Source organism: Atractosteus spatula, chromosome 16 (genome assembly GCF_055471065.1).
Source record: "Atractosteus spatula isolate fAtrSpa1 chromosome 16, fAtrSpa1.hap1, whole genome shotgun sequence".
NCBI classification, from domain to species: Eukaryota; Metazoa; Chordata; class Actinopteri; order Semionotiformes; family Lepisosteidae; genus Atractosteus; species Atractosteus spatula.
In genome coordinates, this window is record NC_142721.1 from 14,665,918 (window position 1) to 14,686,658 (window position 20,741).

Here is a 20,741-nt window from a genome sequence, read left to right on the forward strand (position 1 = left end):
GAAGTCTGACTTCTATTACATGTAAAGTTATGGAAAAAATTATCAGAACCAAATTAGGAGATCACCTGTATGGAAATAATATCCTAGGAAACCGTCATTATGGGTTTAGCCAAAGCTTGGTGTTACCCAACATACTTAGGCTCTTAGCATAGAGCACATGAGATGGTATATTAAGATTTTCAGAAGGCATTAGATAAAGTTCCTGATGAAACATTAATTTTCAAATCACAGGAGGTATGCATTCAGGACAATGTGAGTGTTTTGATTGAGAATTGATTATTGAGGGTACAGATAAACGGTGAATAGTCATGTAGAGGTGATGTAATTAGTGGAGTACCACAGAGATCTGTAGTAGATCTTCAGAGATCTAGATTCTGGTATAGTTAATAACTAACTAGTCGGGTTAGCAGACGATACCAGGTTAGTAGGATTGGTTAGTAGGATAAGTAAACACTATTGAAACAGCAATGAAAATTTCAATGAAAAACTATTTAATCAAATTGAAGACTGTGATTTAAGTGAGTGTCCCACACTGACAGGCTGAAGGAACTGAGTCTCTTTAGTCTGAAGGGAGTTTCCCACACTGACAGGCTAAAGGAATCATTTGAGTTCCCAAAAGAAAAGATTACGAAGAGATCTGACAGAAGTTTTCAGAACCATCAACGACATTGACATAATCAACTAAATACACTTCTTCAGAATTAACACTGGAACACAAACCAGAAGACAAGTGTGGAAACTATGTGGAAGTATATTTAAAGGCGAGAACAGGAGGCACCTCTTTACACAAAGAGTGGTGGGAGTGTGCAACGAGCTACCCCGCCTTGTTATTGAAGCCGATACATCAACTGGATGAGATACCTGGACTGACCGGCTACAAAGAAAAGGGTTAGATGGGCCGAGTGACCTTCTCGAGTTTGTAAACTTTCAACAACGATGTCTGAGAAGTTTGCTCTCTGCGAGTTCACGGGCAGTCCTGCGGCCCACCTTTGTCAGCCCCTTCCAGCCTGTAAGGCATCAGAAACTAAACCTTCCGGGGAGTGCCGTGCCGAAACCAGGAAGTCATGTTGCTGTTTGAATGAGGCTGTGTCACATAAACCAAGGCTGTGCCGGGATTGGGCACTCGCTGGAATAGTACTGGCTTGACGGACTTCAGGCACAAAATGGCTGCGATTGGGGAACCTGTCAGGCTGGAGAGAGGTAAAAAAAACATTAGAAACAGCGAAAACAAAAAATAGGAATGTACAGCCCGGGCAACTGTATTGTTTTTTTTTTAATTAACATTCTGCGGATACACTTGTTTCCCGCTGTAACATTGTTGCTGCATTTGGTTAGATCAAGCAGGGGCTTTTGGCTGTCGTTCGAGATAGAAACGTCTGCTGGCCAGTTGCACCCATGATAATAATGCGAGCGTGTGCTTTAGATTTAAAAAGTGTGTCTGGGGTTAACAGCGGCTTCATGGCAGTAAGGTGCGTTCGCATGAACCAAAGACACCACGCAGGGAGGCTCGGATCTCTCACAGGGGGCTGTGATCCCAGAATAAACGCATGTAAACACCTTTCGGTGACATGCCATCTGTATGGAGCTGTTTTCTGGTTCAGAGCGTTATTTCTCCCCTCTTTTGAACAAGTTTCGTTGCGTTGTGTGCAAATACAATCGAATTTGACGTCCGGTGTGCCCGACTGTACGCGCTTGTTCCTTTGTGTGTGTGTGTGTTGTTGTTGTTGTTTTTTGTAATACAAACGAAACACTGTAGCGCACTGACTGCCTGGAACACCAAAACCGCAGAGCTGTGTGTGTGTGAGAGAGAGAGAGAGGTGGTGTTGCAGCCTCCTGTATAGGCGAACCTAGAGCACGCTCGAAACAATGTTTTATTTGAGCTTTTGACGGTTGTAGTAAGTGAAAGTGTCACTTCTGTTTCCCCCTGCAGTCCCCCAGAGCTCGACGCTTTGTCGTTGCGCCTGGTCGGAGGGGGATTATCTCGTCGTGTGATGCCGTGTTGTTGTGTTCGCTGCTGGCGCTGAGCTTCAAGGGCCGTGCGAATGCGCTGTATACATTATTGACGTCATTTCGCGTTGCCCCCGTTTTTCTCTTCTGCACTCGGATTAACGTGCATCGTCTGGGGGAGTTTCTTGCACGTGGCTAAATGTCTTTACTGTACATTGTAGTTCTGCAGCTGCTGATCGACTGGCTTACTTAGTACAGAAGAGTTAAGGGGAGGGTGGCAAAATTGGAGAAATTCGGAACTGTTTAATAATAATAATTCCTTATACTTATATAGCGCTTTTCTGGACACTCCACTCAAAGCTCTTTACAGGTGATGGGGATCCCCTCCACCCCCACCAGTGTGCAGCCCCCCCTGGATGATGCTCCAGTCCTCTCACACACACCAGCTCTCAGTGGGGAGGAGAGCAGAGTGATGAAGCCAGTTCAGAGATGGGGGTTATTAGGAGGCCATGACTGGTAAAGGGCAGGGGGAAATTTGGCTGGGGTGACACCCCTACTATTTTCAAGAAACGCCCTGGGATTTTTAATGAGCACAGAGAGTCAGGACCTCGGTTTTACATCTCATCTGATGGACGGCAGCTTTCTACACTTCAATGTCCCCGTCACTATTCTGTGGCATTAGGACCCATACAGACTGCAGGGTGAGCGCCCCCTGCTGGCCTAACTCTTCCAGCACCAACCTCAGCTTTCCCAGGAGGTCTCTCATCCAGGTACTGGCCAGGCTCACACCTGCTGAGCGTAACAAACAGACAATGCAGAGGTGCCACACAATGGAAATTATTTATATATATATAAAACAGATGTCGTTTTAATGTAATTCCAAAGAAAATACCAAAATATAAATTTTGCATATCTGCGCACACCCGGTGTGGAACTGGGACTAGTGAAGAGAGTGTTTGGGAACACCCCCACGAGAGACAGGGACGCTGACCCGTGGGTGGACTGGGGTTGGACTCTCCTAACAGGCCCGTGTGATTGGTGGCTTCGACTCATGCGTGACCTAGGAAAGTGGCGGTGTCACAGGTACCTGCTGAGATTGACCTTTGTGAGACTGAAACTGGCATGCAGTCAGGGGTCGTGTGATTGATTCTCGTGCAGTGGTCACCCGTGAGCCCACATCAGTCTCGCCTTCCTTTAAAATATAACATGGAAATCTCCTAATGCAGTTGCAGCAGTTTGAATTTGGAGTCCTCATTTGCTGTCCAGTAGTTTACAGGAGTACTGTATCACAAAAAGCAAAGTCAACTGCTCTTGGCCGTAAAGCCAATATTTTGTATGAAGTTCGGTACATCGATGTTTCTCACTCTGTATGTTTGTTGGCCGCCCTTGTTTTACCTTTTAAAAGTCTAACTTCTTTCTGAAAGGCTGCTGCCTTTTCAAGTGTGTTTCACGCAGCCTAAACTACTGTGTTGTTTTGCCTCAGTAGCCTCTCCAGTGTGCGCAGTACCCTGCTGGGCGTGCCAACACCCAATATTTCAGTATTTTTTTAGAATTAAAATAAAACAACATCTGGTTTATATATCTAAAAAAGAATTTGCATCGCGGGGGACGACACTACATCGTCTGTTTGTTTATGCAGAAACCATTTTTCTCAGATTATGCCACCCTCCCCCCCAACTGAGGCGTAAAAACTAACCCAGTCGCCACAGCACAGAAGTGTACAGTGAAAACATTTAGCCTGGGGAAAAAAAAGCATCATAACACATCTACTGCCTGCAGAGGCTGGTCCCGTGCAAGTTCCTGTTGCTCCACAAAGATGTTCTGCGTGGACGGAGGCGCGTGCTCGTGTGGTGCTGGTGTCCTGACCTGTTTCTCTCTTCGGTCTTCGGCTCGTCAGATATCTCCCGGGCCATCGAGCTCCTGGATAAACTGCAGCGGACCGGAGAGGTGCCGCCCCAGAAGCTGCAGGCTCTGCAGAGGGTGCTGCAGAGCGAGTTCTGCAACGCCGTGAGAGAGGTAAGAAGATAGATAGATAATACTTTATTAATCCCGTAGGGAAATTGATGATTGAGGGTCTGGAGCCCCTTAGCCACTGTGTCAGACTGAGGATGGGCTCTGACTGGCACCCAGGTTTCGGTTGTAGGGAGGGATATCTCCGTCCCAAGCAACTGCCTTGTTGGCTTTGATAAAAAAAACAGTGTGTTTCATTATTCAGTGGCAGCGCAGAGTTTGGCAAAAGATTATGTTGTTTGGGAAAATTAAGTAAAGAGGCCACAAACCTGTCAGGTTCCAGTTACAGTAGGGTCTCAACGTTGGTCAAATGTGCTGCACTGTATTGGTTTATAGTAAGTATGGTTAAAAGACATAAAGAACCCTCCCTTATGTGTTGATGTATATAGTAGTCAGCTAAAATGAACGACATGAATTGCTCCTCTGCATCCAGTGGATGCCTGCACTTTCTTTCTCAGCCTCACTGGAATGAAATGGGCAATAAAACTCAGTCAGCGAAGTCGTCTCCCGGCTTGTCACTCCCCAGTCTGCTGACACAGAACCTGGAGCGTTCGTTGCAATATATAAACAAGCCCACGCTGAGGTAGTGGCTGGTTAGTACGTACTTGGGCAGGGGGCAGGAGGAGGCTCACTTGCTAGCCAGATTCATCTCGCGATCCTAGTCCGTCAAGCTGAAAGTTGTGCTTCTCAGCCTATAGCTCAGTTCAGTCTCAGTCTGCGCTTCATCCATCCAAGATTCTGTCAACCAGACCAAAAAACAAGCAAATTTTGTGAACATTAAATTCACAGGTGTCAAGACGCTACTGTATTTGTATTCAGTGCAGTATATTTTATCTTTTAGAGACCGTTTTGAGAAACCCTGGTTTGTCTTCAGTGTTGTGAATGGGCCCTGTATTCTGCCTGTTCCTAGGCTCTTGAGCAGCATTGTCCTCAAAAGCTCTTAGAGTTGACAGACAAAAGGTTTGGCCTTTTCTTCTCCTTTCAAAAAAGTGTGGGCTAAGTCTACAGGGGTTATATCTTTAATGGCCTCCCGAGAGCTTTTGCAGGCCGAAGCTGTCTAGCTCAGGAGGTTCACGTACAGTGTTTTTTTTTCTGCTGTTGGAAGTGGTGGCTCCTTGATTGCGAGACTGTGCTGCTTTTCCTCCTTTCTGAACTATGTTTATAACCAGAGCAAATATCTTCATAGTCCTCACAGATTAACAAGGTTGGCCGTTGTGTATAAAGTTATTTGACTGATGCGTTTATCCAAATCACCTCACATTTGTCTCCATTTATAAAGCTGGCATTTTACCGGAGCACTCCTTGTAAATTCCAATAGCATCTGGGATTCGAACCCACAACCTTCCAGTTATGGGCTCAGAGCTCCTAACCACTACTGTAAAGTAGGCCGATCTGTCGGAGGAAAAGCACCCTTTCTTTTTGTCCTGCAGGTGTATGAACACGTGTACGAAACGGTGGACATTAACAGCAGCCCTGAGGTCCGAGCCAACGCTACAGCCAAGGTGAGTCAACCTGCACCAGCCTGATGAGCAGCAAAACTCCAGGAGCAGAAACCACTCGTCAGGAGGATAATGTCGTGTTTCCCCATCTGAAGCCTTTTCCTGTACAGCTCCATGCTCCACATAGCTTCCTCCATGCTGGAGACTGCCCTCAGCTGAGGCCCAAAAATGGAATAAGTGAACGGCCTACCCTCTGTTTAAGAATTTGTAAAGCTTTGGGTCGGTTTTAACACCATTTACGTCGATGCAAAAAAGAAACCGAAACTTTTTCGCAACTGTGAGGAAGCTAACCTTGCATTTTTTTTTTTTACTTAAACCTGCATTGGTAGACTTAACTTGGACATGTGGAGCTTTGTGCTGAAGAAGCAGAAGAAAAGCTCATTCGGTCGAGACTCAGACGTTTGCAGTATAGATAAACACAGTTGCACAAACAGGGCAGGTCTGTTAATGGATAAGATTGTTTTCTCGTGGTACCTGCCAGTCTGAGTTTCCTTGAGATTAGAACGCTTTCTCACTCCGCGGTTGCTGACTGGCAAAGTGGATTCCCAGTACACTTGTGAACACCGAGAGCCAGGATCCCCGGTCAGTGGTGCTTTTCTCCACTTCAAACAATTACAGGTGCAACCCAGCAGCTTTCCCAGGGAACATCCCATTAGGGTCACATGAGCGCTCCCAGCTCTACATTGGACTACTGTCTCAGAGCGCTGTTGGGGAGAATATGGGTTTAGGTAAGACTCGCTGGGAACCTGCTAACATCTTCCCCGTGTCAGGATCCTTGAGTGACCTTGGGGGATGTTGCTGGAGAGTAATAGCCTGAGACGCCGTGCTGAAGTGTGAGCTGGTGGCAGCCCTGGGGCTTATTCGTCCATGTTGTCCTCAGGCAACTGTAGCTGCTTTCGCCGCCAGCGAAGGCCATTCCCACCCCCGGGTGGTGGAGCTGCCGAAGACGGAGGAGGGGCTGGGCTTCAACATCATGGGGGGCAAGGAGCAGAACTCCCCCATCTATATCTCCCGGATCATCCCGGGCGGCATTGCAGACCGGCAAGGGGGGCTGAAGAGGGGGGACCAGCTGTTGTCTGTCAACGGTGTGGTGAGTCTTTTTTGTCTGTGTCCCGTTGCGGTGGGGTGGGGGGGGGGGGGGGGGGCGTTCACAGCTGTGTAGGTGCAGATGTCAAAAGCAGGAGGCCACTGTCGGCCCCTCCCCTCAGGCGCACAGAACTATTGACGCATCCGTGATGCCATGTCACAAAGACGTGATAATGATTCCATGTAATATCATGAAAACCAGCAGGAGTGTGGGTCGCACACGATGCTACTTTTCCAACCATATTCCATTGTTTCTATGGAAGAAAATTCCCAAACCGAGTCCCACGTGTGAAGCCCATGCCTATGTTACATTATTCTTACGGGGATCAATTCCCTCGTTTAAGTTGTTTTGTTATGAGCTATAAGCAGCTCTTTTCTGGGGCCTCACCCCAGTGTATATCAGGGACCCTGATGAAAAAATCCAGAAAGATGCTCTTCTTATTCTGTATGAAAGTGATACCATTGGAATTGGCTGACCTCCCCCGTTATAAAGGAGCTGTGTAATTTCTGCTTGAGTTGTCAAACCGAGCAGGGAGCACCTCATCGTTTAACGAGAGTTGGAGCTCGGGGATGGGTCCAGGTAGCCGTGCACAGAGCGAGGCAGCGGGGCTGAAAAGAGCCCGGAAACAGGGTCGGCTCCTCAAGCACATTCCGAATGAGCGGAACATGCTCTGATCCGGACTTTGCGAGGGCTGTAGCCCAGTGCCGGTATATTGCACGGATCGCGTGGACGCGAGCGAAGTCCGCCGAGAGGGAGTGGGGTTTGTAACTGGAACTGAAGGACGGGAACTTCCTGCGCTGACGGCCCCCGCCCGTGTCCCCGCAGAGCGTGGAGGGGGAGCACCACGAGAAGGCGGTGGAGCTGCTGAAGGCGGCGCAGGGCGCGGTGAAGCTGGTGGTGCGCTACACTCCCAAGGTGCTGGAAGAGATGGAGTCCCGCTTTGAGAAGATGAGATCAGCGAAGCGCCGGCAGCAGAACAGCTTCTCGCAGTAGCAGTGCTGAGCCCCCTGGAATCATCTCTTTCCTGCCCCCTCTGCCTGTCTCCTCCCTCTAATTCCCCTGCCCTGTCTCTCGATCCCTCCCCGCGTGTCCCTCGCCCACCCCCCTCACCACTCTGGCTCTTCTTCCCTGATCGTCCCGATGTACCAGCCCTCGGCCTGTTCACTGGGCTTGTGCAGAAATCTCACGTCCTTTAAAGGCGCGTTTCAGATGATGTGAATTCAGTTTATTCTGTCACGTGCAGGTTAGGGATCTAAGATAGGAATTTTAGGACTTTCACTACATGGGGTCACGGGAGGGCTTTTGATATGAATGTTGGCCACAGTGGCAGTTTTCTTAAAACACAAACAATGTAAGATTTCTTCAGGAAAAGGGTGGAGGAGTGTGTTAGAGTTCTGGACTCATAACTGGAAGGTTCCAGCTCTGAGCTGAGCTCTGTTGTCGTCCCCTTGTGTAGACCTACTCCGGCAAACTGGCCGGCTGTACAAGTACACAGAGATGTAAATAACATTTCCGATTTAAAAAAAAAAGTCAGCCTAATGAATTTAGAATGTAAAAAAAAAACAATTGAAAAGTTAAGAACTGGTAATGGGCTAGGCTTACCCCTTTTCTGCAGCCATGTTTTAGATACTTGTTGAAATTAAATGAGTAGTGAAATTGAACATCGAAGCCAGTTAACTATTACACTTGAGCGCTGAACATTTTAGGATATTGTAACGCACACGGGCGACATTTACAGGTTGTGTGAGCTGGCTTGCCAGTGCGCTGATGTCGCCGCCCTTCCCTGTGAATAGCAGGGACCTCAGCCGCTGGGCTGAGGGGAGATCTCCCTTTAGCTCAGCTGGCTGGTCCCCTGTTGAGTGACGCCGGAGGCCTGGGTTCGAGTCCCCAGCGGTGGGGGGCCGAGCCGAGGCGGCAGCGGCGAGGGCGCATGCCCGCGTGACCCCGAGAGCGCTACAATATGTTTTTCGCCCCCTGAAAAACACAACGACACAATCGGTCGAAGCGCTTGAAAGGATGCATCTCGTAATTTGATTTGATCCAATAGTGATTCAGACCCTTGATAGTTATTACAAGCAACAGTTCAGTATCTTGTTACTAGAAACTGTGCACTTGGATAAGAAAAAGGAGGAGGCCTAGCTACTTTATCTTTGGCTGAAAAAGTAGAAGGTATCTGAACTTCTCTGTCTTTTTTTCAGACTAAGAATGTGAAACTGAAATAATGAAATTATGAGCTGCATGGGAGACAAAACTATGATCACTACATCTTCACTGAATGTTACTCCTTTTTAAACAGTTAGCTTCTACTCATTATTATTGTTATCATCAGTGGTATTTATAGATCCACACCCTTTTTTTCCCCAAGACATTATTTGGAGGAAAAAATATGCACTGTTTACACGTTGTTGTACTTTAAAGTTATGTAAAATCTTCTCACTTGTGCAGAGGAATAGTACACTGAATGAGGCATTTGCTATATTTGTTGATCAAATAGTGACCGCAAAAACACTGCAGACACATTGTTTTTAAAGTACAGAGCTCTTGAAACTGAAGTACAAAAAGATTATGGTATCAATTCAGCAATGTGAGAGGTTTTAACAAAAGTGTCAGTCATAACTCTCAGCAGCAGTGCAGAATTGTGTCGTAATGTGGCGGCCTTGTGCCTCCTTATCAATTGTGTGAGACAGGCATTCTTCTTATCCTGGTCCTTGTACCAAAATAAGGAGAGCAAGAGCGAAGCTTTTCGATATGGGTAGTTCAGTTCCAGTCTGCTCACACAGTGTGATACACAGTGGTCAGTGAGCCCAACAGGGCAAGCAGGAAGTGACTGAAACGGAGTGAAATGCATTGTGGGTAGTTGGCTAGGAAACAAAGCTGTCGTGTCTGCCTGGCTGCTATGGTGAAACCCCTGCAGAATAAAATCTCAATACTACTGATAAAGACAAACACATTTTTCAGAGCGGAGTGTCTTTAATTTCATTACATTTGACTATAGGTTATTCACCTGCATGAAGTAATTGCACGACATACCTGTACAGTTTTAAGTCCAAGATGACGCAGAGAACAGATTTTTGTCACGATATCTTCCCTAGTGATAATGGCCTAATAATCCCCCCATTTTGTACTTTTGTGATTGCACAATGTTGCTCTCTCTTTTATACACAAGTAATAAATTCCTGTTGTTTTCTGCATAGGTGTGGTGGAAATCACAGAGGTGTTCCGGCCCTGTGTGTGAACTTCTTGTAAAAACAAATGTGGGGCAAGGGGAGGTTACGTCATCTTAGAATGACTTAACTGTTGCAAATTTGTTATGTTTTTTTAATGTTTTTTCAAACACTTTTATATCTCTGAGTAGTAATGAGATTCACAATTGTCTTGCACTGTCCTCACTTTAGTTGTACACTAAAAGAAATCCTGTTCAGACCCATGTCTGTGAATGTTCACCTCTGAGTAGAACTGGTGCCTCATCTTACTGATCGTTTCCTATGAGGTGAAGAGTTTTCAGACTTTCTCTTAAACTAGACCGCGCCCTGTTACAGCTCCTTTAGTTTTGCTTGTTTTCTCTCTGTCTTAAGCCACAGAAGGAAAATTGTAGCGCGAGGAAACTGAACACCTACATTCTCAACATTATTAGTCCAACCCCTGGCTGAGGTCTGGCTCTACGTAAGAAACATTTGTCTGCCTTTGTTCTCTGCGGGTTTCCTGCCAGCATTAATGAAGTGATTTAATTTTGAAGAATTTGAACTCGGTAATTGGACTTGTAAAAACCTCCATTTCCGTTCGAGATCTATGGGGATGCTCTTAATCTTTTTGCTCTCGTTACTTTTATAATGGATTGTTCATTGACAGTTATATAAGGAAGGACTTTTTATATATTTATACGTCGCAGCTTTGGAAAGCCTGAATGTTTGCTTTTGGAGGAAGCTTTTCTGGGCCTCCAGTGTTGCGGCGAGACTTCGGTGTGTTTTCACATGCGTTTGCAAAACTTGTAACCTGACAGAACTCTCTTATGCAAAGCCTGGATGCCTTTTGGAAAAAGTTGGAATTTAAAATTGGTCCTTTGGGTGGGGAATGGGGCTGGAGGGAGAATTTGGTAGATGGGGTCATTTAGCTTGGATACAGTGTGCTTACTGAACACGGAGCATTGCTGAACCTCAGAGTACTCGCAGGATCACATCTGTGATGTGTTCTGAGAGGACGCCAGGCTTGGTGTGAGATGCTAGCTTGCTGAAATGTGCCCACCAAGCAGGTGAAATCTGACGTTCAAGTAAACTCTGTTGTGAGTTGTAAGTGCTGGAGCACTGTAGGTACAAAGTCATTTTCTTTAAAATGTCTGGGAAGCTGATGTGCCCCTGTTCTATCCCTGTGCACGTCAGTTGTCAGTCATCCTGCTGTGAAAGAGGACTGAAAAAAACAGCAGCATAAGGAGGGGGAGAGCTTTCTGCTTCACATGTGGGCGGCTGTCCAGCTGTAGGAAATGGTGTTAAGTACCAGGATCAGCTGTGTGCGGCGTTTTTCCTGCACACAAGCGCAGCACTCTGCTGGGAACACCTGTTTGTGAGGTGCCCTGCTCCACCGGGGGCCTAATTCACAGAACATTCTGTCACCATGCACGGTACTTTCATCTTCTCTGATGAGAGAACCTCTTTCAGGGTGCTAATGTAAAAAGCCTGTCGGTGCATTTCAGATTGGTGTTATGTTAGGAGGGGTGATCCTTTCTCAGGAGAATTCTGTAAACTTGGCATGCCTGTAGGGAGTTTTTCACGCGGTCCGCGAAGCGAGCGCTCAGTCCATCAGTGTGATGTCGGACTGGAGAGGTACTAGCTTCTCTGAGGTTTACAAAATGCCTCTCTGCCATTGATTAAGTGTCCTTCAGGGCCACATAAAGTCTGCTGTGCTGATTGTTTTGTGCGAGGTGGTGTAAAAAAATGCAAAACAGAGCACCATAGAGCAAATGGTTTCCTCTGTCCCCTGTGTATTTTACTCACGTCTGAAGAGGAAGAGGATAGTTGCAGAATATTTTTGTAGCACAGGCTCACATTTTGATATTTTCTCATTCTTTTGGATAAAAACGGTTTCATACATGATTTAAACAAGAAGTGATTTATACTCTTTTTTGACGGCATTGTGCTTTTTTCACGGAAAATGACCAAACTCTTTGAAACGTAATGTGATAATCAGTGATTTGCTATTAGTTTAGAAATCTGTGTTATTTAAAGACATTGTGTCATTTTATTTGTTTCTCCTCTCGTTGTCATTTTTGTATAACATAGCTGCAGATGTAAACTATATAGAGAATACAAATAGTGTTTATTTGAATGGATATGGATATGACATTAAATAAATTATCCCAAAAGACTTTGGCTTGACTGTTTCCTGAAGCTTCACATTCATGCTGTTACAACACATGCTGTTATAATATTCTGCATTTTATATATAGCTATTATTTGTAGCATCCTGGTTCATGTTACTATCTGAAAGAATTCTTATGGAGTCCATGCACAAGTCTTCCCCGACATTCACCTATTTATTCCATACAACACCATCATTCATTTGCATGCAGACTTGCTTGTTCTACAGATGGACCCTCGGATCAGCGTGCACATAAGCTAACAGTCTGCACCCCAGGCGATTAATGGGAACAATGTCAGAATCCGGGAAGACTTCAGACAGTGGTATATAAGGCGAGTCTTCTCGGGTTGCCAGTGTTGAGCAGAGACGGGGAAGGGGTGATAGAAGTCCCGTCTCTCCCGGTCATTAGTCCTGTTTGAGTCTTTACCAGAAGGCTTCCTCTGCTGGAACACTTGGCTCTCAGTACAGTGAAGGAAATGCAAGGTGTTTGTACATCATCGCCTGTGGAGGTACCAGCTGTTCAGGTAGCTGAAGGGAGGCCCTGTGCAGTTTTGTAATCTTTTAATATTTAGCCTAAGCCCGATAAGAACATAAAACGGGTTGCATATAAGAAGAAGGCATTTTGCTTAAAAAATTATAACCTACGTACGGTATTAGAGATGAGGCGTTTCCCCTAGCAGTCGCTGAGATTTTTTCTAGGTTTTTGTAGTGCAATGCCAATATCTACCACAAGGCGGAGACACGTTTTTTATTTACACCAGCACGTCGCTGCACTCGGCAATGGCGACAGCGTAATGTTTCCTACGGGATTTTATCTGTGCACTAGACGCAGGTGCACAACCTCTGTTCTGCATAAGATTTTATAAGACTATAGGTTCCAAACGAGAGGAGGACGTTCGGCCTCCTCAACCTCAAGCTTTTTAGTTGCTAGTAACTAAGAGATACAAGGATCTCTTTTGCCTCCGTCTTGAAAGAACATGGCCAGGAAACGTGTTCCGGACTCCCACCACTTTTTGTGTAAAGTTCCTCCTGTTCTCAGTTCTGAACGCTCTTCCACCCAGTTTCCACTCGCGTCTGGTTTGCGTTTCATTGTTGCTTCTGAAGTCCATCGGCTTGTGTTTAGCAATTCTCTGAGGATTTTGAACACCCGGGTCAAGTCTCGTCTTAGCCTCCTCAATTCAAAGCTAAAAATATATACGTAAATCTTTTATCAACTAGTACATCAGGCTAGGCACGACATAAGGCCAGGAATGTATCTCATTTATCTTCTCTCGAGAAATTCCAGAGCAGCAATATTCTGATTTGTAACTTCGCGACCAAAATTGCACAGAATATTCTAAATTATTACTGTTTTATTCATCATTTTATCATAATATCCCTTTATTTACTGTTAGCTCTATCCTAAAGTGTTTGATTTTCTTATTCTATTTATTGCTATTTGCAGCTAAATCACAGTATTCTCATTTTGATTGTTTTGTTTTTTTAGCTACACCTTTAGTAGCTATTTGCCACATATGGTGCATTTGAAAAATAAAGCAAAAGTGATCACTTTATTCCGTTCTTTATTTCACTGATATTTAATGCTGGTTGAAATACAGAGCCGCTCTCCTGCTCACCATTCATTGTCACCACTAGGTGGCTGTGTTCTTCTATGTTTGAGCTGCCAACGCTGCAAAAACAAGCGTCTTAATTGCTGCCAGTTGAAGGGACTGAACAAGGAAACTCGGACGCAGACTGTACACTGTTCGCACGCTCACACACAGAGTCAGGTTTGCTAGAGAGCTACTGATGGGGTCTTCAGAGCAATGTGTCATCACTGGGTCAAGTCTCAACTAGCTGCAGCTCATTAACCCGCGATCCGGGGCAAAAGGGTGGTGAAGTCAGCGCAGCTCACTACCGGCTGTGAGCTACCAAACATCCAGGCTATCTACTCCGCTAGATGTCTGAAGAAGGCCAGGTCCATTCTCAAGGACCCCAGTCATCCCTGTCACAAACTGTTTTCCCTCCTACTGTCCGGTAAACGGTACCGAAGCATTCGGTCCAAGTCCAACAGACTACAGAACAGCTTCTACCTCCAGGCAATAAGACTGCTAAATAGCCAACCTGCAGCTCCTTCAGCAAATCACCTGTAACGGCTACATGGACACACAGCTTTCACTGTATTCAGCATAACTGCACTTCTTGTATATATTGCATACGCCATGGGCACATAGCAGCTCTATTCATATTGAGTTTTATTCAATTTCTATTGCATCTATTATTATGTAACCTTATTTTCAGAACCTCAATTTTGTGATTTTTGTGATTCTTGTGATTCTTGTGAGCTCGCAGAAAAAGACATTTCATTGCCAGCAACTACTGCTGCACGCTGTATTGTTGTGCACTTGATAAATAAACTTTGATTTGATTTTGATTTGATGTGAAATAGCTGATGGTTTAGGGTCGAGGTAGCCCTGAGCCTTTCCCTAGGCACCCTAGGGACAGCAGTCCAGGCCATTGCAGGACACGCACAGACAACTTAGAAACACCAGTTAACCCAGCCAGCATGTCTTGGGGCTGTTCCAGGAAGAAACTGGAACACCTGGAGGAAATCCACAGGCACTTGGGAACACACACACCCTATACAGAAGTTGCCCCAGGGCAGACTCAAACCCAAGAGGTTTGGAGCAGCAGCACTGACTGACCTGTATGCCTGCCTGCCTCTTGTCAATCAGTGATGAGCAAATGATATGGTATCATACTCCTTCGCTGTCTGATTTCTCTGAAATCTGCCTGGCTTCAAAGCAGCCGTGTTACACACACAGAAACCCACAAACCACACCAATAGAACAAGTGAATGTTACATAAAAAATAAATATTCCTCTGTGTTAACAGGCAACATCCCATACAAATTCATTTCACACCTCTCCTACCCCAGGATTAGTACATTTACTCCCCCAACAGTTACACTATAGTGACACATTGCTCCTTCACCGTTACACAATATCCACTGACTGCACCTGCCCATCAACCCATCGCTCTTTCTTGTGAGCTTGTGCGCTCGTGGATATGACTGAGTACGGGTTTGAGGAATTCCTCATTTTGGTAGCTCGACATCGTCGCATACAAATCCTGCGGAAGACACGTCCCGCACACACAGCCCACATCCCATCACTGGAGTCCAGCTCCCCTCCATTGCAGACATGTTTACAACTCGCTGTCTCAGGAAGGCTGGGAGTATCGCTAAGGATACCGGTCATCCTGGTTTCTCCCTTTTCTCCCCCCTGCCCTCTGGGAAGCGTTGTAGGAGCATGAAGACACGAGACTTCCAGGTTCCGAGACAGCTTTTTCCCCACAAGCTGTCGGATTACTGAACTCTACCCCTACTTCTGACTCACACTGATGTTTTGTTGTTTATGTTGTATGTTATTTAAGATAGATACTTTATTGATCCCGTGAGGGAAATTGCAGTGCAACAGCAGCTTAGCACAGACAACACAGCCACAGTGTAACAAATGATACAATAATAATAATAATAATAATAATAATAATAATAATACAATACATACAATACAATCAGTACAGTGAGGAGTGCACTAAAAGAGTTACTCACAGTCCAGGACACACAAAGAACAAACTAGAACAGAACAGTACGCAGAAAAATCATATTGCATATATGAATATAAATATAGATGTAAATATAGCTCTAAATATAAATATAAATGTATTGCATTTATATATTGCACAAAAAATGGTTGTTAACGGGAAAAGAAAAAGAACAGATGTAGTAGTAGATGTGTAGATGTGTTCAGTCCAGAAACAGGTCCCTGTCAATGTTGCCTCTGCCCAGACGCAAGGTGGATGCGTTGAACAGTCTTATGGCAGAAGGCAAGAATGACCTCCTGTAGAGCTTGTTGTTCTTGAGACTGCTGTTCTGTGTTTATGTTGTTGGTGATTCCATGAATGTCTTTGTATTGGAGCATACATGCAAATAAACACTTAATTAAACTGGTGCCTATGACAATAAACTGAACTGAATTGAAGGTGCATTATTGGGGTTTCATACGGGACATTGAAACCAGTCAGCCCGGTCTGATCCATGAGGTCTATGGTGTTCCTCAAGGATTTTTTTAAAGAGATCCTTTAACATTTGTAAAGCCTGAATGAATGCATACCGTTTCCTTAATCATTGACCTGCAGTGCACCCTGGATACAGAATTACAAGGGTTTTTTACTGAATTTCCTTGGCAACAGCTCCTTACCCCAGACTGTTCCTCGAGCCACTCCTTCAAGTCCCAAAATGCGAAACAGAAACTATTTCCCGAAAATCATGCCCCGACGCTCTCTCTATAAATCTTTCTCTACTGTTCTGGAAATCATGGGTCCGTGGGCATTCACAGTAAGAAACACATTCTCTGTCCCTCTCGTGGAGGTGTGATTTGGGATCTTTAAAGCCTGCTACAATCCAGTGGACTTCAGAATGGGTTCAATATGAGAATCCACTGGGCCCTAAACAGCACTCTGTGTAGCTCTCAAGATCTTTTGCTCCTTCGTGCTGGGAAACTCTAACGCCTGACTCCCAGTATGCCTCTAGGAGGTTTTCTCTTCTCTAACTTGTCCACTGGGAGGTGCACTGTCCTTCGTGAAGAGATGGGGAGTGTGGTTTCAATATGAACCCGTGTTTCAGGTGGGTCTGTGGCAGACGGGCAGTAGGGAAGCATCTGTTCCGCACACATTCCTGCTGGGCTCTCCCCAGACACGTGAACATCTCTATGTACCGGAAGAGCTTGTTTTCAACACCATGAGCACAATCACACACCTCCTCTTCCCCCACCTTGAACAGATCATGAACATGGTTTCGCGCAGGAGAAGACCTTGTGATCAACCTTCTTCACTTCACTCCAACCAATCAAAAGATCTCCTCACGTCCTTTTCTTGCACGATCCGGTGGATTTGGCTTCAGTAAAATTGCCGGGCAACTTGTTCCAGACACCCACCACCCTTTGTGTAAAGAGGTGCACAGTTTTCTTCTTTTGACTCAGAGCTGAACTGGGGGGAGTCTGTCAGGTCTTTCCCAAGACCTTCCTGTCTGAGGCACAGCAAGAACTCATCAAAGGAAAGTTTCTTTTACCTTAGACTTAGGAGCACATGGGCAGAGAGGAAGAGAAAACACTAACGATACAGCAGGGTGCTACATTTTAATTGTTTTTCCCCAAAACATATATATTTGTGTGTGCCACCTGGGAATGAAGAAAACTGTGTGACTATACTGGCAAAAGAGAAAAACTGCTCTTCGAATGAGCATGGTTTAATTCAAAACTACACACCTTGGTCACTACAAATGCTATTTGGAAAAAAAATGTATGAATAGGTCTATGTACAGTATAGTCTGATACAGCTATTTGCAAAGCAAATATATTTCACTCTCTTTCATTTCCTATTACAAGATTGAAGTGACGATGCAAATCTGCTCCGGATGATACTAATTTATGACCTGTTTATGTTCTTTTTTACCATCGTTTTTCATTGTCTATTGGTGCATGCAAATTTGGGGACTGCCAGCGTTTGCAATTACTTAATAGTAGAATAGGGTAGTAGAGCACTATATTTTATATCAAGGGCTTTGAACAAAACCCATAGCACTTACAACGCGTAAATACATGTAAATGAAGAGAAAGATAAATAGCATCGTAAATTGACCCACTAATAAAAGTAAAGTGCACATTAAAAGCTTTAGTGGAAAGAGGAGTCCGCAGGCAAGACTGGATTTAGCCTGGCCGGCCGGCCATCTCTCGGACTGGGTGCTGCACATAAGAGGCAAAAACAAACGTTTAACCGGATCGTAGTCTTCAAGCAGAGTGAGGACTTTTGCTAGTTTGTCGCAAGCGGATGCTGGCTGCCTCGCCTTACTATAATCCGTGTTGCCGTTTTTGACAGCTCTGGCACTTTGCGCTGTTTTTACGAAGCCGGTCCCGCAGAAACCGACACAGCCTGCGAATCTCGTCTCCGCTACCGGCTCGGCTTGTGACTGAAGTTGGGGACAAGTGCGAATGCGCTTCTACCGCATGTGTAGATGGACGCTAAAAACACTAAAAAAAAAAATTCCCAGGTATAAGCAGCAGGCGCTTTTTCCTTCGGACACAGAAACTCCTTGGGCCACCCTGCTTTTAACCTGCAGGTCATCCCAAAAAACACAGACCTCACTGTGCGCCGTTCAAACCTTCCCCGCTCAGAGCCGGCCAGCGTCCTAAATCCCTCCTCCCCCGGTTCAAACCGAGCCAGAAAGGCCTCCTTATCGCGTCTGCTCAATGTGGTGGCGTTGTCTTTGCATATTAATAGCCGTTCCGTCAGATTTTGCCAATAAGTCATGGCAGTGGTTCATTAATATGTAGGTTTGCATTTACATATTCAGGACGTCGTGTAGCCCTGCTTCCCCGCGGGGGAGAGTGAGAGAGAGAGAGACGGAGGCTGCCGCTGAGCTCGTTGTAACGCTGGTGCTGTGGGCAAGATCAGACGCGAGGAATGGCTGAAATCGGACTTCTGTTTTCCCCAGGAATCAAAACACAGGGGGGTGCAGAGGACTAGAATACACACGGAACGATTTTTCTTTCCCCGTTTGTGAGGACTCCTGATTTTTTTTTGGAGGGAGGTTAAATCGAGAAAAGCAACCAAGTCCAACAAGGAGAAGACCCGAGTCTCTGTGGATTAATGGGACGGAATCCGAAAGAGGGATAGAGGTGTTGATCTGTTTACTGCGGTGCAGGGTCGGGTACTCCCGTACAACCCCCGATGTGGAATTAAACTGGACTAGTAAATACGGGGGGTCTTCGGAATTATAATCGATCGGTTTCTTTTCTTTTTTTTTAAACCACGGAATACACCGAGCAAGCCCCCAAAGTTGGATTATGCGTTGGTTTTGTATACATTGCAACCTGGGGAGTAGTTTACCTTTACCCGCAAATCAATGATTGATTACAAAACTCATGCATTGATCCGTTTCACGGCACTGCAACTGGGACGGTATCGGTACGCAGGATAAGTGTGAGGTTTTTTTTTTTCTTATTGGGTTTTTGTTTCAAAAAACAACAACAAAAGAACAAAAACCCAACATTTGACGGGAGCTGGCCGGCGCCAACTAGCAAAAGTGCCAAGATGAAGTTGTGGGCTGCGCGGATTTCGTACGCCGGCTGGTTTCTGATCTGTGGGCTTGCCGCCGGACAAGGCGAGTCCTCGCCGGCTCCTTGCCCGACGCCGTGCCGCTGCGACGGGGATGGAGGAGCCGACTGCTCCGGGAAGGGACTCCCAGCCGTGCCGGCCGGGCTGAGCGCCTTCACCTACTATCTGTAAGTGTGGCTGTGCGCGCCTGTGCACCGAGGACTCGTCTCGGATCGGATTTACCGTGTCGGCGGTTTCGCAACTTGAGTGTTTTTTCCCCCCGTCTCCTCCCCCCCTGCGTGGTACCACCAGCGCGGTGGTCAGCGGTTAGCGGGCATGGTCACGAAAATAACTGATCGCGGAGAGCTGGTAGCAACAGTGTCGGGGGTTGAGAAAGTGGCCGAAAACAGCCGCTGCCTGGCATCGTGCGTATTTATCTCTTGTAAAGGTAGTTCGGCGTGTCAGAACAGTTCTCTTCTGAACGCTCAGGGCCACCATTTTTAAATCGATTTTTGTTTTGAAAGGATCGCGGCCGCTCTTCCGCGGGTGCACAGGAGGAAAGCAGTTTATTTACCAGTGAGCAGCTGTGCGTTTCTCAGAGCGATGGTGAAAGTTGTCCCCCCGAAAGCGGCAGCTCCGCAGCCGTAGCCGCCGATGTGTAGTTCTGCGGCCACGTGACGCGCAGCGCCTGAATTTGGAAAATAATCGTTAAGGAAATTCACTGCGGTCGGCAAATTGGGCTGCCGTCGAGGTGGACGTTTTGCTCCTGCAATTAGCGATGCAAAGTGTGCTTAGCGGCATTTTGGTTTGGCGTGCGTGAAGTGTAGTGCACTTCGAATGACAAGTTCCATTTTTTTAACCTAAAGCAGGCACTAGTAGTGTTTTGGGTTTTTAAGTGAACGCCTGCTCTATTGCCGTCATGTTTGAACGGAATTGATCCCGCGAATATTTGATTATAATAATCGCGCTAGACTTCTCCCCGCCGTCGTGCGAATTCAGGTGAAGAACTCGTTGAATCGCTGCTCTTGAAACAGATCCGCACCACTTCTTTTTCAGTGTCACGCCTGATGTTGCATATATATGGAAAAACTCGCGTTTTCTATGTTTTTGGGGCAGAAACAAATGAATACCAGTCGGTGAACACCTGTCGATATCCCTTCAGAAACATGCCACGCTAACAGGGGCATACTTGAAAATGCACGCTGTGGAAAATGAAGTCGCTGTTCTGATGTGCGATACTTCGGGCTCTTTTTTTATCATCTGTACTGCGCCAAAAGAGATCCTGACTAAGCGTGAGCAATTTCGTTCACCTTCCCCCCTTTCCATAAACCTAGGTAGGTGACTCACAGACCCGAGGATCTGGTAATTAACATGCATTCCCTTCTCCAATCCGCACCGCCGATTGCACAATGTTGCAAGTTAATTATATACTTTGAATCGCTGGGCTTGGGAGTTTCGACAGGAGATACACTTGGGTAGCAAATTCAGTTTAATCACCGCTGCTGCACTAGCCAATTTTGACATTTGTGGAAGGGGGAAACAGTTTTTACCTGGCCGAATTCCCAAATTGTGATTAAAATGTACACACTCTTGGCAGTAGAAACCATTGCCACCGGTTCACGTAAAATCATGAACTACACACGTCACTACTGCACAACTGAGAAGTGTACTGCACGGTTAGTCTTTAAACACAGGCCAATAACTGGACACGC

General features: G+C 45.9%; 2 protein-coding genes across 3 annotated transcripts in view; both read left to right on the forward strand.

The window, feature by feature from the left end:
- The first annotated feature begins 1,097 nt into the window (after positions 1–1,097).
- Positions 1,098–11,899, forward strand: lin7c (lin-7 homolog C (C. elegans)). The gene is made up of 5 exons (XM_088935115.1): positions 1,098–1,200; positions 3,845–3,963; positions 5,388–5,459; positions 6,337–6,546; positions 7,369–11,899. Exons 1-5 carry the CDS (start codon positions 1,164–1,166, stop codon positions 7,534–7,536), a joined length of 606 nt encoding a protein of 201 aa, XP_088791241.1. The 5' UTR covers positions 1,098–1,163; the 3' UTR covers positions 7,537–11,899.
- Positions 11,900–18,322: 6,423 nt separating this feature from the next.
- Positions 18,323–20,741, forward strand: part of lgr4 (leucine-rich repeat containing G protein-coupled receptor 4) — a 71,337-nt gene continuing 68,918 nt past the window's right edge. The window contains exon 1 of one of the 2 annotated variants that reach the window (XM_088935116.1): positions 18,323–19,217. In XM_088935116.1, the coding sequence (XP_088791242.1) occupies positions 19,027–19,217 (191 nt within the window). In that variant the 5' untranslated portion in view covers positions 18,323–19,026. Of the gene's footprint in view, positions 19,218–19,457; positions 19,478–20,741 lie in introns of those variants that run through there. The other variant, XM_088935117.1, reaches the window with a different exon arrangement.